This window comes from Phyllostomus discolor, chromosome 5 (assembly GCF_004126475.2).
Source record: "Phyllostomus discolor isolate MPI-MPIP mPhyDis1 chromosome 5, mPhyDis1.pri.v3, whole genome shotgun sequence".
NCBI lineage: Eukaryota > Metazoa > Chordata > Mammalia > Chiroptera > Phyllostomidae > Phyllostomus > Phyllostomus discolor.
The window spans coordinates 110,591,808-110,609,002 of NC_040907.2; the positions used below are offsets into that span (position 1 = coordinate 110,591,808).

At 38.4% G+C, this 17,195-nt stretch overlaps 1 protein-coding gene across 1 annotated transcript in view; it reads left to right on the forward strand.

The window, feature by feature from the left end:
• The window catches only part of GLUD1 (glutamate dehydrogenase 1), a 37,542-nt gene that overhangs the window by 18,010 nt on the left and 2,337 nt on the right, over nt 1-17,195 (forward strand). The window contains exons 4-11 of the mRNA XM_028511643.1: nt 2,013-2,076; nt 5,415-5,509; nt 9,882-10,061; nt 11,248-11,385; nt 11,567-11,704; nt 12,108-12,312; nt 13,113-13,204; nt 17,124-17,186. Coding sequence (XP_028367444.1) covers nt 2,013-2,076; nt 5,415-5,509; nt 9,882-10,061; nt 11,248-11,385; nt 11,567-11,704; nt 12,108-12,312; nt 13,113-13,204; nt 17,124-17,186 — 975 coding nt within the window. The remainder of the gene's footprint in view (nt 1-2,012; nt 2,077-5,414; nt 5,510-9,881; nt 10,062-11,247; nt 11,386-11,566; nt 11,705-12,107; nt 12,313-13,112; nt 13,205-17,123; nt 17,187-17,195) is intronic.

Below are 17,195 nucleotides of genomic sequence, written 5' to 3' on the forward strand. Positions count from 1 at the left end.
CCACATGCCCCCGCCTTTAGTTCATGTCCATGTGTCATACATACAAGTTCTTTGGCTTCTACATTTTCCATACTGTTCTTACCCTCCCCCTGTCTATTTTCAATGTATCGTCTATGCTACTTATTCTCTGTACCTCTTCCCCCTCTCTCCCCCTCCCATTTCCCTGTTGATAACCCTCCATGTGATTTCCATTTCTGTGATTCTGTTCCTGTTCTAGTTGTTTGCTTAGTTTGTTTTTGTTTTTGTTTTAGGTGTGGTTGTTAATAATTGTGAGTTTGCTGTCATTTTACCATACATATTTTTTATCTTCTTTTTCTTAGATAAGTCCCTTTAACATTTCATAAAATAAGGGCTTGGTGATGATGAGCTCCTTTAACTTGACCTTATCTGAGAAGCACTTTATCTGCTCTTCCATTCTAAATGAAAGCTTTGCTGGATGATTGAGAGCAATCTTGGATGTAGGTCCATCCTTGCCTTTCATGACTTGGAATATTTCTTTCCAGCCCCTTCTTGTCTGTAAGGTCTCCTTTGAAAAATCAGCTGACAGTCTTATGGGAACTTCTTTGTAGGTAACTGCTTCCTTTTCTCTTGCTGATTCTAGGATTCTCTCCTTATCTTTAACCTTGGGTAATGTAATTATGATGTGCTTTGGTGTGTTCCTCCTTGGGTCTAACTTCTTTGGGACTCTCTGGCCTTCCTGGATTTCCTGGAAGTCTGTTTCCTTTGCCAGATTGGGGAAGTTCTCCTTTATTATTTGTTCAAATAACTTTTCCTCTTCTCCTTCTGGTACCCCTATAATTTGGATGTTGGAATGTTTAAAGATGTCCTGGAGGTTCCTAAGCCTTTCCTCATTTTTTTTTGAATTCTTGTTTTTTCCTTCTTTTCTGATTTGTGTTTCTTTCTTTCTTCTGGACCATACCATTGATTTGAGTCCCAGTTTCCTTCCCTTCGCTGTTGGCTCCCTGTACATTTTCCTTTACTTCACTTAGTGTAGCCTTCAGTTTTTCATCTAATTTGTGACCAAATTCAACCAATTCTGTGAGCATCCTGGTTACCAGTGTTTCTAACTGTGCATCTGATAGGTTGGCTATCTCTTCATCATTTAGTTGTAGTTTTTCTGGAGCTTTCATTTGTTCTTTCATTGGGGCCTTTTTTTTTTTTTTGTATCAATGCGCATGTTACGTAGTGAAGGGTGGAGCCTTAGATATTGACCAGGGCAGGTTAACCTGGGTTGCTGGGTTGTGACACTATATGTGGGAAAGGGATCTGAGATGGAACAGTGGTGCTTGCTCTGCTCTCTGCTGGATTTCAGTCACTTCCCCCACTTCCCACAAGCAAAGTGGGCCCTTCTGGTGCTGATTCCTGTGTGGGTTGGCTTGTGTATGTTCTGGAACCATATGGGTCTCTCCAACGAATTCTCCTGTGAGGCTAGGGGTTTCTCCCGGCACCTCAACCCCCACAGGTGTTTTCCATCAGTGGTTTGAGGCTTTATTTCTCTGCTCTGGGACCCAGGGTTGTGCGGTCAGTCCCACTACCCAGTTTTGCCTGGTTTATCTGAGTTTGAATGTGGGACCACCCAATCCACTAACCACTGTGCATGCTGCACCCCATTCCACAATCCACCACCTCACTGGGTCTGCCAGTCGCCCCCTTGCTGTGAGCCCGCCCCTCCTACCAGTCTGGATAAAGTGTCCTCTTGAACTCCTTGGTTATTGGACTTCCATACAGTTTGATTTTCTGTCAGTTCCAGTAGCTTTTTGTTTTTAAATTGTTGCCTCCCTTTTGGTTGTGCAAGGAGGCACAGTGTGTCTAATTATGCCTCCATCTTGGCCGAAAGTCTATTTTCTTATCTTTAAAATGGAAATGCATGCTTTATGGGTTGCTCCGAGACCAAGAAAATGTATCAAAGTGCCCTATAAATAGAAATATGATGCAACTAATTTTCTCTACAAGTGGCTTTTCTGTTAAAGTTCTTTTCATTGATTTTGTTTTTATTTATTTTTTCTTTACAGGATAATGAATTGGAAAAGATCACAAGAAGGTTCACCATGGAACTGGCTAAGAAGGGGTTTATTGGTATGTGTTTCCATGTAGGTTTCCCCATAGAATGGGACTATCTGAAAAGTACCTGATTTATTAATTTTAACCCCTGCTTTTACTTATACATAAATGGACAGAGTTACCCTTTTTACTTTGAGAACCTGGGTTCTGTGATAAATATGGTGAGATACCTAGATGTATTTATGATATATCCCTACTAGAAAAGTTCAGGGGCGCAGTATGCAATGTGGATACCAAGAGAGGTCACACCCACCTCTTCTCCTTATACATAGTAATGGTTCTTGGTCACTATAATAACACTGTACAATCCTGTTGCAACTTCCAGAAAGACCAAGGCCATATTTTAGGAACTAAATAATACCTGTGTTATATAATATTTTTTAGTATGTAAAAAGCAGTTTTACACATCCTATTGTTCTGATAGCAGTGAGAAATCTGATACCTTTGGAATTGGAGGGTTAAACATGCCTTTGCCTTCAAAGCAGTGGGCACAGGCAGAGAAGTGGGGCAGCTCATGCTAATGGCTCACTCTGCCATCACTAACTGATTTTGCAGATTCCTGAGATTCTTATTGTTTGTTACTAGGAGCTTTTGCCAGACTAAATTTCTGAAGGTACTGATCTTAATTTGGTTGATATTTTTGTATCATATTAATTACTATTTGTGTCATGTGTTCTTTTGGTGAGATAGGAATATTCTTTTCTGATGTATAAGTATTCATCAGTCTTTTAATTTTCAAGCACTGAGTCTTTCTATGTATTTCTTACTCTAGAAATATTCTGATTTGTTTTAAAAAATAAACCACATTACTAGGTAGAATATTTTTTTTCTTAATATAATTAAACTAAAGAGGACTAACATGGAAAAGAAAATCTACTTCTCTTTTCCTGCCCCTGTGTTTTTCTTCCCCAGTATTTCCCCCACTGTTGACAAGTTCCTGTGAACTTAAGATTCATGTTCAGTCTGTTAGTAGCCTTCATAATTTTTTATAGCATATTTCTTCTTCTTTTACATCTCAAAGTATTTAATAGCCTTGAGTGGCTTCATACTTGATTCAGTTGTGTTTATTGCCCATTACTCAAGAGTATTATTCAGCTTAATTTTCTTTATATCGACAAGTATCTTAGAGCTCCAAAGGTTAAAAACTGATTCATTGAAACATTGAAAGCTTATGGACCAGCAATTTGACTTCTTTGCTTATTTGCAGAAACCTCATTCTTCATCAACCCACAGTGCCACTAAACTAGACCTCTAGGCCTAGAAATCTTTGTAGAACAAGACAGAAGCAAAAGGATTTCTTTTTCTCCTTCCAGGGCACAGAACTATTACTGGGCAAACCGGTGGAATTGATGTTATTTCTCTGTTATTTTCTGACTCCCCTGTAACCATATTAAGTGTTCTAGTCCATGAACACTGAATGTCTCCCCATTTCTTTAGGTCTTTAATTTCTTTCAGTGATATTTTGTAGTTTTCAGTGTACAAGTCTTACACTCCTTTTTCAAAGTTTGTTCATAAGTACTTTATTCCTTTTGATGCTATTCTGAGGAATATTGTTCCACAGGATAAAGTTCGTAAAAGATTGGCATTAATTCTGTTGTGTGAGTTTAGATACCATCCTTATAAACTGTTAAGTTTATAATCGTTTGCTTCATAAACTTTGTTAAAAAAAATACCCTAATGCCTTCAGTAGAGCCCTTTTGTCAGAGGGTGAGACTAGAATATGCCATTAATCCTTCAAGTAGGAGGGTTGTATCGGGTAATGATTGGGTTTGGAGAGTTAGACTTCATGAGATTTCTAAGATGCCTACAAAAAGGTATAAGGGCATAGAGTTATAGATTGGGTAGGGGAGGTGGGCTGGAGTATAAAAAGCAAACCTTGACCATTTCAAAGTTGTCTTATGCCGGTTCTGTGTCCATTATATCATAACTTGTACAAAAAAAGTCCAGTGTCTAGGACCTTGGCCCCTGAAATATATAAGAATATTAAAATGTACCTTATATTGCTGGTTAAAAAGTAAAAATTATAGGAAAAACTTGAGCCCTGAGTGGTGTGGCTCACCACTGGACTGAGTGCTGGCCTGCAAACCAAAAGGTTTACTTCCCAGTCAGGGCACATCCCTGGGTTGCAGTCCAGGTCACCAGTTGGGTGCGTGGGAGAAGCTACTGATCAACATCTTTCACACCAATGTTTCTCTGTCTGTCTTCCTCTCTCTCTAAAAATAAATAAATAAAACATTTTTAAATTTAAAAAAAGATAAAACTTGAGTTCTTAGAACAAACTTTATTTTGGGGGAGCCTTAATAGTTTTACCAAGTTGTGTTTTTCTTTTTGTAAGGATATGAAACAATGTGTTTCAACTGTATAATAAGGTTGAAATCCAAATATCGTGAACAAGTTTATGCATCTTTTTCCAAAGTACACACATATATGCACATGGAAATATATGCATAAATATTATACATATATAGAGTTATATAAGTGGAAACATATATATATATATGTTATGTGAGACTTACATATTTCCTCATGTCTGTTTTGGTGATGATGCCAAGTCATTTACATGGGCATACATCATCCTTTTATTCTCACTACATTTGATAGAAGTATTTCTACGTGTTTCTGCCTTTACAGATTTGAGTGAGCATCATTAACACGTTTTTATCTGAATCTCACTATGGCCATCAGTAGTGTATTATCAATGGTACCTGTTGCTGCTTTGAGCTAACTTGTTATCCTCCAACTTTTTAGTTGACTGTGATCTGAGAAATTAAAAGCCAGGGCCTAAAACTTTATATACACTGAGTAAAGCTTTGGATAATAGTCAAAGCGGCATTCTGTTATGGGTAAAAGTAATATGGGGCTTACACAATTGCTTCATCAATGTGTCTTTTTTCCTTCCTTCTTTTTCTATATGCTGAGGAGGGTATACATCCCCAGTAAGGGGTATGTTACTTCATACACATATACTCTCTAACCGTAGCAATCATATTTGTCAGGGCATGATAGTATTGTTATCTCTGATTGCAGTTTAAGAAATTGAGGTTAAACAGGCTGAATTGATTTGTCTATGCTTACATATACAGAGTCTTATGGAGTCGTTTATGTCTGTGCATAGCTGTCTTCCAAGTAAATGCCAGTGGGAGAAAGTTCCATGTAATACTGTGGATGTATAAATTCGGAAGTGAAACACTTAATACATACAATAAACATTTCTTTGACTTCAGTTAGTTACCTAAATGAAATCTAAAGTTTTCTAACCATGGTGGCTCTGTTACAGAGAATTACAAGGATCTTTGTGTTTGACATGAGTTTATCTTCAAAACTGGTTCAGTATCCTTTCCCTATGCCCCCAGGTCCTGGCATTGACGTGCCTGCCCCAGACATGAGCACAGGCGAACGGGAGATGTCCTGGATTGCTGACACCTATGCAAGCACCATAGGGCACTATGTAAGCACCCACCAAAAGGCCTAAAGCTTCATTTGCTATCTCTGAGAAATGACAATTTATATTATATGTGAAAATAGAGAATCCACTGGGTTTATCACCTCCCCTTTAATAATATCTTGATTTGCATGTTATTTTACTTCTCTCTCTGTTCTTATAAATGTAGTAAACGTTGATTGAGCTTTTTCTTAGATGCCACGTTATCATGGGTGCTGGGGTGGGACCTTCAGAGAAGGATCACCTACCTGGGCAATATGCTGTCCTAAGACACTAGAAAAGAAATAAAGAGTCTTTCATTTCTGACTTTTTCCTTAAGAGCTTTGATTTAAAGAGAAATGAAGATACATAAGCAAATAAGGTATGGAGATAGTGTGATACAATGTTAGAGTTATAGTTTCTGAAACAAGGTTTCCTGAAGGAGGTATTTGAACTAGACCTTGAAAATGGATGGAATTTGAATATAGGGATTGTCTGAAGGTAAGACATATTTAGAAAGGTTATAAGATAGTGAAGAGGTAAGTGGACCAGGACAGAAATATTAAACCCTGGTGTTTTGTTGTACGCTTTAGAGTAGAACCTTTGATGCTGACCCATCCTTTGGGGATGTTAGGCTGTACTAGAGCAAAGAGATAAACTCCTTCATAGCCCAAGAACCATAGGGGCTGGGGAGAAGCATTGGCACCTGGCAGAGATAGACTCAGCCAGACTGGATAGGATGTGTGGGATCAAGGAACAGGATAATACTCAGAGAGAACCAAAAGGACTTGAGTGTGGGGACAGAGCAGAAGTGGTGCCTCTAATACAGAACACAAGAAGTCTGTCTCTAAAAGGATAAAACCCTGAGAAGCAAACATTTAAGTGGGAGGAAGAGAAATGGAATTGAAAAAAACATCCATTTGAAATATATGCACAGAACCTACTATGTACAAGGCTAAGTATAAGCAAGGTGTTCAGTACAATTGGGATGGATACTAGAAGTTTCGATGCTCTGGAAAGAATAATGGGATCCTCATCAATTCTTTGGAGGTAAGATTAGAAAAGGCTTCTTTGAAGATGAGTAGACATCAACCAGGGGAAGGGCAGGACAAAGGTTACAGGCAGGAGGAAGCACCTGGGTAAAGGTTCAGATATGCAAAAGAGGTAAACTTGAGAGAAGACCATGGTAATGAGAGTAGAGAGAGATTGTAGGGCTCAAGAGAAACCAGCAGAGGAGGATTAGACCAGATGACCACCCTATCGGTGACAACAGGACTTGTATCTTTGTCCCATAAACAGAGGGAAACTGATGACACACTAATTGTGAGCAGGTGTGTGACACAGCTGAGTGTACATTTTAAGATTCACTCTGTGTGTGACAGAGACTAGGATTGTTGGGGGGCAGGATCCCAGAAAGAGAGGTGGTGTTAGCTTGCCCTAGCAATGGAGAGAAATGGTCAGATTGAAGAATGATTTAAGGGAAGAAAGCACTCAATTGTAAAAGAATGAGAAGCACTGAGGGCTGTGTGTTGTGGGTGTTCAGGGAGGGAGAAAGTTTCTGAAGAGAGACCAGTTCAGCAACGGGCTTATCCTCAGGGCAGTGAGTTGGGAGCCAAACTGCAAGGGTGAGTTAAGAGAGGGAAGTAGGGCATGAAGAGCAGCTTCCGCTTTAAGGAAAATGCACTGGAGAAAAGCAGAAGGAAGACAACTAGAAAGATGGCTATTGTCCAAAGAAAAAGATTTCTGTTGTTCCTTTAGCATTTGACTGGCTTTGGGCCTCAAATTCATTGGTGCGAGACATAGGTGATGTAAGAGAAATATAGGATGGTAGATGTAGCAAAATCTTCCAAGGGAATAAAAATAAAGGCCTAGACAACTTTTTAAGGGCCTAAAGGAAAGATCGGCCTTGGAGAAGAGGAGGAATATTTTTCATCTTGAGGGGGAAGAAGGATGCTGTGGCACCCAGTGGAGGAATTTGCAGCTCAGTCTCATTTCCTGAAAAGTGCAGTCTGTGGCGGGAGCATGGGCATAAGCCTGGATTCTGGAATAGGCTCCTTTGCACACCAGCTCTGTGACCCATGGCAGGTACCTCAGTTTCCTCATCTGTAAAATGGCAACAATAATAGTACTTATGAGAGAGTCATGAGAATTAAATCAATAATAAAAATACAGTGCACTTAAAGTAGTACCCAGCCCTTAGTAAGCACAAAAAAATAAACTTTATAAATACCACATTGTGTCAATTGCACACATCCCCTGAAGTAAAACAGAGCAGTATGAGACACTTCAAAGAATTTTGATTTCCCAGAAAGGATGTTTTTCCATGTCACCTTTTACATTCAGCGAGCTCTGGGTATGGACTCTTGTTCTTTTGTTCTTTTTAAGCAAGACGCTAGATTAAAGAATACAAAGTAGTAGGCAAGTATATTGTTATTCATAGCTCATTCTCAATGGTGACAGCAAAAGAAAGCTTTGTGGCACTCCGGCAGCTAAAACCTTGGACTACACTGGTAAAGACTTTTTCTTCTTCAAATGATAAGAAATTCAAAATCAGGACTTCAGGAAGCCATGGTTTTTGTTACTTATTTCCAGATGTGAACCTAACCCACGCAGCTCCTTTGGTCTAGCCCCACCTGGAAGAGCCAGTGTTGTAGGGAGAGTTCATTCTCCTCCCTGGGCTTCCAGGACACTTGGGTATGCTGGGGAGCTGGGTGCTGGCACCATGCCTGACCTCGCAGAGGACTGCTGTCAGCTCCAGCATTTGCATTTCCACTGTTTAAAAGCACTTGGCACTAGGTTTGCATTTCTGTATTCATAAGTGTTAATTATTCATGGAAAAAACAACTGTGGGAAAACTACTAATTCTGTAAATCGCTTTATTAGACTGCTTATTTTAACTTAATTTTATTCTTTTGGTAAGTATACGAATAATACAGTTCTTGGTCATCTCTGTAAAAATACTTAAACAATATCGAAAACACCAAATTGCTTTTTAATTCAACCTAGCTAAGACATATATCGGAACTTGGGGATAAGGTGTGAAGCAAGGCACTTGATCTTGTTTCACATGGATAGCAACTTGCTATAAGTTTATTAAATAGTTACGAGCTTTAGCTACTCATGTACAATGCTTTCTTCATTTTATATAGATTTCCTATATATATAATAGAACTGTCTCTAATTTCTCCTGTCTCACTAATCAATTTGTTCTGCACCAGTTGCTACAGTTTATGGTGTATTTGATACCATGAAAGGGAAGGCCTCTGAAACCTTTTCACCTTTTTCCTAATTATAGTTGTTTCTGAATAAGAATATATGCAAAAAGCTGGTGGTAAAGACTGTTGCCCTTCCATTTCACTTCCCAGACTGAACCACTGACACCAGAGGTATTCTGTGGGCCTCTGTCCTACCCACATATACTTTTTTTTTTTTAACCTAAATGATACCATACTAAATATACCAAAAAAAAAAAAATTCCTAGAGTAGAATTTTGTGATTGGTGGGTATTTGTATTTTGGTAGGTATTCCAAATTGCCCCAACACCCCCTAATTACTTTGTTGTGTTTTTTTTGTTTGTTTGTTTGGGGTTTTTCTGGTTGGTTAGGTTTTTGTTGGGTTTATGGGGGTTTTTTGTTTTGTTTTTGCTTGACTACTTTTGCTGACCCACTTTTTTAGGTGAACTTGAGTATTTTCTTTTAAAGCCTTTTTTTTAAAGATTTTATTTTATTTTTAGACAGAGGGGAGAGGAGAGAGAAAGAGAGGGAGAGAAATATCAATGTGTGGTGGCCTCTTGTTTGCTCCTCACTGGGGACCTGGCCTACAACCCAGGCATGTGCCCTCACTGGGAATTGAACCGGCAATGCTTTGGTTTACAGGTCAGCACTCAGTCCATTGAGCCATACCGGCCAGGGCTTAAAGCCTTTTTTAAGTGGTATTTTATTGAATTTGTAAATTAGTTTGACAGAAAAATATCTTTACAACACTGAGTCTTCCCATTCAAGAACACCACCATAAGCTCTGTTTTGGTGACATACTCAAATCTTAATGGAGATTTTAACACACTTAAGGGTAGGGTGTACCCTGATTTAGAGGGGGTAAGTATGTATTGAAAGAATAATAGTTTTAAGATGAACTATCTATTTTTGTGACATTGTTATTTGTACCTATGTGGTGTTAAAGTTGTAAACACCCTGTTTCTCCCATTGGAGAACATACTGTACTTGTACACATTTTCTAGGAACAGAAATCTTGAAAAGTGAAGCATGTCCCTCTTGATGAAAGTGTCCATTAAACACCTCCTGATGAGAATGTGTTCTGACTCCAATCCTTCATGACATTGGTTTGTTATATGAAATTCTCCTTAAGATTTTATCATTGAAGTTTTGACTTTCTCACATAGGATATTAATGCCCATGCCTGTGTCACTGGTAAGCCCATAAGTCAGGGTGGAATCCATGGACGGATCTCTGCTACCGGCCGGGGAGTTTTCCATGGGATTGAAAACTTCATCAATGAAGCTTCTTACATGAGCATTTTAGGAATGACACCAGGATTTGGGGATAAAACATTTGTTGTTCAGGTAAAAAATATTGTTTCTTAAAGAATAACTGATATATGTAAAGTAAGTTGTTCAATGTTTCTAGATTCACAATTTTAAAGATTTGATTCTTTTGAATCTTGAAGGTTTTAGAATGGTTGTTTATCTCGGATGCATATGAGGGGGGCCCTCCAAAAAGTAGAATTACCTTCTGGAGGGCAAGCCTCTTGTAATACAGGCTTCCCCCATTAGGTGAGTGTTCTAGGAACCCATCTGTATCAGTGTACAGCTGGCATTGATGTGGGAAGCTGTGTTCAGCTTCAGTGAATTATTTTTTTGAAGACGATCTTTCAACACGTGCCCACACTGCACTGAGCAGTTTTTGACCAAAAAGTGGCTTGACACCCATGCCCCACCCTCTCTATTCTTCCAGTCTCACCCCAAGTGACTTTTTTGTTTCCCTGGATGAAAAAAGTCCTCAAAGGGAAACATTTTGCTGATGTGGAAGAGAAGAAACAAAAAATGGCAGAACTAAAAGGCATCAAAATCAACAAATTTAAAAACCATTTTGAGCAGTGAAAAAAAAAGTCTCGGTAGGTGTATTGCATCAGATGGAGAGTACTTTGAAAGGGACTGAAGTTTGAATATGTAAAAATAAAATACACAACTTTTTATAAATAAGTTCTGAGGGGATTTTCAGGTGCCCCCCCCCCTTCTGTGAAACTATCACCAACTTCTTTTGATCAGTGTTTGAATTGAAATTGTATCTAGAAGGGTAAGTGTCCTAAACTATTAGGGGTAAAGGATTTGATTGGTATTTGATTATTTAACCTAGAGGAATTAAGTTGAGTGCTGCTTGAAAATAGAATTTGTATTTCTCCCAGTTAGTGACTTACCTTTTTATAACCACAGGACAGGAATCTGATCTCAAGGACCAAGGATCTGGGTGGTATGATTGACGCCACTGTCATTTCTTTATAAGTTTACAAAGCTAAACTAAACTTCTTCAGGACTTGTTGTAACAGATAACAAAGGGTTTGGTCCCACATTTTTAAACATAGAAATTTATTGTTGAAGAGAGGCCATTTAGTTCATTGTTTCTTTTGGCCAAAGGATTTTGAGAATTACTTTTAACAGAATGTCAGGTGCATTGGTCAGAATATGACTCTTACCATCTATCTGTGGTAGGAATTTGATTTTTTGTGTCATATATAATTGTTCTTTACAGGGATTTGGTAATGTGGGCCTGCACTCGATGAGATATTTGCATCGCTTTGGTGCTAAATGTGTTGGTGTTGGTGAATCTGATGGGAGCATATGGAATCCAGATGGTATTGACCCAAAGGAACTGGAAGACTTCAAATTGGTGTGTTAACCTAATATATGAACAGTTTAATAACTACACTGAATATTGTAAAGTTGCAGTGAGTTTTATTTAAATTTATTTCCTTTGCTTTGAAGATGACTTTGTCTTCATATCAAAGGCACTGAACATAAGCATTGAAACTCTAGTGCAGTTGTTAATTCCGATTTTCAATCAATTACAGCAACATGGATCAATCCTGGGCTTCCCCAAGGCAAAGCTTTATGAAGGGAGCATCTTAGAGGCCGACTGTGATATACTAATCCCTGCTGCCAGTGAGAAGCAGCTGACCAAGTCCAATGCACCCAGAATCAAAGCCAAGGTAAAAACGGAATGGAGACTGGGTTCAACCTTACCAATATGGATGACATTGAAGGTCACAGAAAGATGCTCATTGGGTATACTTTTTTTTAAAGCACTTATTGAGATATAATGCACATACCATACAATTCACCCAAGTATACAATTTTTAATGCCTTTTAGTATATTTGGAGTTGTGCAACTATCACCATGGGTTTTCTCTTAAACTAAACTTGCAAAAAGTAGTTATAGAAATAGGTGAAAAATAGTTTTATATACTTTAGAGCAAAATGACTTATTATTTGATTTAAACTCAAATTACCCTTCCCTACAACTCCCTACCCAAAAATGCACATCTTTTGAGCTCAGTGAAGGAGATTTGGTGGTGGCATTGGTATTTTTCTATGTTCCTGACTCTCTTACAGATCATTGCTGAAGGTGCCAATGGACCAACAACTCCAGAAGCTGATAAGATTTTTCTGGAGAGGAACATTATGGTTATTCCAGATCTCTACCTGAATGCTGGAGGAGTGACAGTGTCTTACTTTGAATGGCTAAAGAACCTAAATCATGTCAGCTATGGCCGTTTGACCTTCAAATATGAAAGGGACTCTAACTACCACTTGCTCAGTAAGTTCTGATGAAATTGGTCTCCAAAAATAAATAATCTTATGGGCCAGCTTAGAAGGATGGAAAAGCTTAAATTTAAGACTAGTTTCCTTTTGTAATCCTAAAGAATTTAACTTAAGTACAGAAAATTTATATTTTGTCTTGAGTCTTAGACCAAAAATATACAATTTCTTTATAGATAGTCAGTATATTAGCTCTCTTAAATAGATTTATATTCAAATATTCTGTGGTATAATATTCCAAGAACATAACCTACAAGTTAGTAATAGAAAGAGTATCATTTTAAACCATGAACTTCTGGTGATGCGCATCCCATTTTTGTCTCTGGTTGCTCTTAATAAAGGACCATTTAGTGACAAGAATATTTCAGTCTTCTGATGAGAGTAGTGTTTTTCTTTAACTAAAGTAGGCTCCAGAGTTAACAGAATTTTCATCAAGCTGAAATAAGACCAAGACCTCCAACTGAGCTCCTTCACTCAGCCCACTCAGGATCTGGGTGAAGCGATCCATCTAGTTCCTTTTCTTTTTCCCTCAGCAATTTCTTTTTTTAAGAGCCAAGGAAAAACCCTGGTAATGGGTGTTATGGAAACAAAGCAGTGACCTAAATTCACATTTATATAGGAATTTGGCCAAGTGCTTTGTTCCTTTTAAACAATTAACCCTTTCATGTCATTTAGTGTTGAAAGGTTCTAAGACTCTTGGATTTGGGGTCATGGGTATAGTTTTGGACAAATTTTGGTTCAACTTTATTTTTTTTTTCTATTAGCAGTGTTTTATCTTTATATCTTGGCTTTTCATAGTGTCTGTTCAAGAGAGTCTGGAAAGAAAGTTTGGAAAGCACGGTGGAACTATCCCTGTTGTGCCCACAGCAGAGTTCCAGGACAGGATATCGGTGAGTGTGCTCATGACAGAGTTTCATTTAACACACACTGCCTGCTCCCTTTAGACTCAGGTCAAGTAGGCTAAGCTGACAAGCTCTGGTCAACATGATAGTTATTGTACGACTTGTATATGCTTTATGCCTTCCTCTTTCACTACGTTCTAAAAATGGAGTAAGAATCCTAGAGCAAAATAAATAAAATGGTTCTCTTTTTGGCTTTTGCAATACAGATGACTCAACCAAGTGATTCTAATGTAGTTGTAAAGAATTATGTGTTTTAAGAGCTATATTATATTAAGTTCTTTTAAGCTTCTGAGAAAAAAAAAGAATTGAAAAGTAAACATTCGATAGAACTATATTGAAAAGTTATAATTGCTATATAAATACAAATAAGAGTTAAAACAAATTAGAAAGGGTATCTGATGTTAATTAACTGTTGACACGTTATATTGATAATGCGTACACATCACAAATAGAATTTCTTCACCAGTAAGTGGCAGAAGATATGGGAAACAAAGTCAGAGGAAATAGGCCTAGAAAAATGTTTAACCTCACTGTTAAAAAATACAAATTAATGTATTAAACTAGCAAAAACAATTAATGCATCTTATACTCACCATGTCTGTGGTGAAGCAATTGTATCTTTATTCTGATAACAATGCAGATTGGTACATGGCTCTTTGGAAAAAATTGAAGCATTATTAAAGTGTTTCTACCCTTAGATGTAATAACATCCCCTCTGGGAATTTATTCTAAGAAGATAATTCTAAAGGAGAGGAATGGCTCCAGGCAAGATGATGTCATTGAAACTCTATGTGCAGTTTTTAAAATTCATTTTGATATATATGGCAAGAAAATGGTTAAATTATATCTTATGAAATGACATAGTCATGGAAAATAACAAGACTATATCAGTGATTTTCGTCCTGTTTCATCTAATTACTAAAATTATGCAGCATACAAAAAAATACATTTTTTGCCAACCTAACCCCCCAAAAGGTATAATTTTGATTAATTCACACTGGATGGCTATTGTTGGGTATTGTTATTTTTATTATTTGGTAGACTGAGGGAAGAGGTCAGTGGTCCCTGACTAAATAGTCAGGTATTGCATGTTTTAAAAATTCTTGCAGCACGCCAGTTGAAATCGCTCTACTGTATTGAACCATGTGGGAAAGTTAAGGGTTTAGTTTTGAAGATGCTTTGCCACCCTGGGTACTAACTGTTCTCCTAAATGAATCTTCCTCTTTCCCAGAGGCAAGTCTCTGTTAGTTCTGGTCCCTCTGTCTAAAATGCCCTAACCCCCTTCTTGCTTAGATATCACCGCATCTTGAGGCCTTCCCTGAAAGTGCCCTCTGCATACATCCTTCCATCACCAATAACTACAGTGCTTTGGAAGGACTGCTGCTGCTCTTCACTGAACTTCTTTCTCCTCCCAGTGGTCACCCCATGTCTTAGCACCTGCCTGGCACATACCAATCACTCAGATTGAAACCTCCAGAGGGAGTACAGAAAGAGGGCAGCTAATTAGTTAGGAAAATAACTATGGTGATTTTCCTTTTATCCTTTAAAATAATATTTGCCCAATATATTGATCTCCCAATTTTCAAATGCTTTCAGTGCTTCTAATTTTAGACTTTAGTGCTATTTCTCCACCTCTTACCTATTATAGGAGTCTTATAATAAAGTGTTCTTTTCCAGCTCTTCTCTACTTCTCCCTTCTCCAGCAGTATTCTAGCCCTTCTAGGACCTAATCACTAATCTTACCATCTTTTTACTGTCTCTTATTGACCCCCATTGTCTTCAGTTGTCTTCTTCTCTAACTTAAATTCCATATTCTGTCACCACAATGACTCCCTAGTCTATTTCTGCTTCATCATACCCCTTATTCACACCTGAACCCTGATAAAAATCTGGATCTCTGCCCCTCCATGCCTGTACCTCACTAGCTGGAGGCCTTGCTGACTGTTTGATCCTAACCAGTAACCTCAAGTAGGCTCTTAGAGCTGCCTAGCAGTTGTACTATTTTCCCTTGTTCCATTTATTTTCTCATTCTCCTGAATGAATATTATATTTTCTCCTATCTCTCCTGCACTGCAACTCATGACCTGGTATATGTTCTCAGAGAAAACTGTGAAGCAGTCAGAGAACTTCCCCATACACCCAGCTCCTGGTATCCGTGCCCTCTCTTATGTCATCTCTGCTCTTGTTACAGATGAACTCTCTGTACTTCCATCTGAGCCCAAGTCTTGCTCAGGTCATTGGATGGCCTGTTTTCAACTTACAAAATGCACAGTTCAAGAAAATCTTCCCCACTCTTCTGTATCATTAGTCCTCCCTCTGTTCAGCCATTTCTGTCAGTGTACCATATGCTGTCTTAAAAAATACAAATCTTAATCTTCCTTCCTCTTCCAGGTCTTGCCATTTTTATTTCCCTTAGAGCAAACCTTCTTAAGAGTTGTATATACTCCGTGCCAAGTTCTTCTATACTTGAGCTTACTCTTAATGCCCGTCACTCCACTGAAACTGTTCTTGTCAAGATAACCAGTGACATCAGCCCCTTCAAATCCAATGGTCATTTCTCATTCTTTGTCTTCCTTCACCTGTCCGCAGCTGTTGTCACAGTGATCAGTCCCTCCTGAATTATAACATCTTCTTTTCTTACCTTCCAGGATACCACACTCACCTGGTTTTCTCCCTGCTTTACCAACTATCCTGGTCAGCTCTCCACTTGTTTAACGTTGGAGGGACTTTGTTTCTGAACCAGTTCTCTGTTTGAATTCAAAAAATTTGTTTTTAGTATGTTGATTTGAGAGGGTTTACAAAACATTGATTTGGTGTTCCACTTACTTATGCATATTCATTGGTTTATTCTTGTATGTTTCGTGACTGAGGGTTGAACTTGCAACCCTGGCATATAGGGATGATGTTCTAACCAACTGCCTGTCCAGCCAGTTGAAAATTTTGATGATTTCACCCAACCTTATAGTTTTAAGTCCCAAGTGTATTCTACCTCTTCCCATCAAAATATAAACTCCATGAAAACAGAGAATTTTCATTATTGTTTTCTGCTGTGTCCCCAGTGTCTAACACATAGCAGGTTCTCTCTCAGTAAATTTGGTGGATGGATGATTGAATCAGGGAAACAGCAGTGTTCCACCTGTGAAGCAAGATTTTTTTCCTCTTCCTAACTTGGTAGAACAAAAGAAAGACTAACCCAGATGTTTCTTGGTTCATAGGCCCGCACTTAATCCACACCAGCAATGGCAGAAATATACCTTCTTAATTGAGTAGAGTGTTAATTGAATGAAGTTCAGCATAGATAGCCTATTGTGGTGACCCACTTTTTAAGTTATCTGGCATATCAGGATATGTGTTTGATAGCTAAATATGTCCTATTAGGAATGGTGGTGATAGTTAATTGTCCTAAAATTTTAGAAAGCATTCTAAAACACAAATAAAGAAACCTATTGAAACAAATTGACTTATAGAGATAATTGGCATAGGAAAGAGATGAGCTGGCTTGGTGGTCAAAGGCCCTGAGTTGTATCCCAGCCCTAAAAATAGCTGTTCATAAACTTGACCAGTTTCTGTGGTCAACAGTTCCCTCATCAGTAGAATTAGGGGGTTAATTAGCACTGCTAACATTCATCCAGCTTCAAAATTTGGTGACACTGCTGAATATAGAGTCAGGATCCTACTCCAAAGCTACTATTGAGGTGAGCAGATAGATGCCTTTCTGTGCCATATTGAGGACTGGAGGTGTGTGCCCTGCGACGTGAACAATGGAACCCATTGCTGTGGTACAGCTGCATCTTGGGAGGCCAGTGCTGATCTCAGGACTTGCCCTCATTTTTCTTTGTTCATACTTTTCTGTGATCATTTTTTTACCCTGTAGGATCTTATAAATTTATGTTCTTTTTCCTAATAGGGGGCATCCGAGAAAGACATCGTGCACTCTGGTTTAGCTTACACTATGGAGCGCTCAGCCCGGGTATGTGTG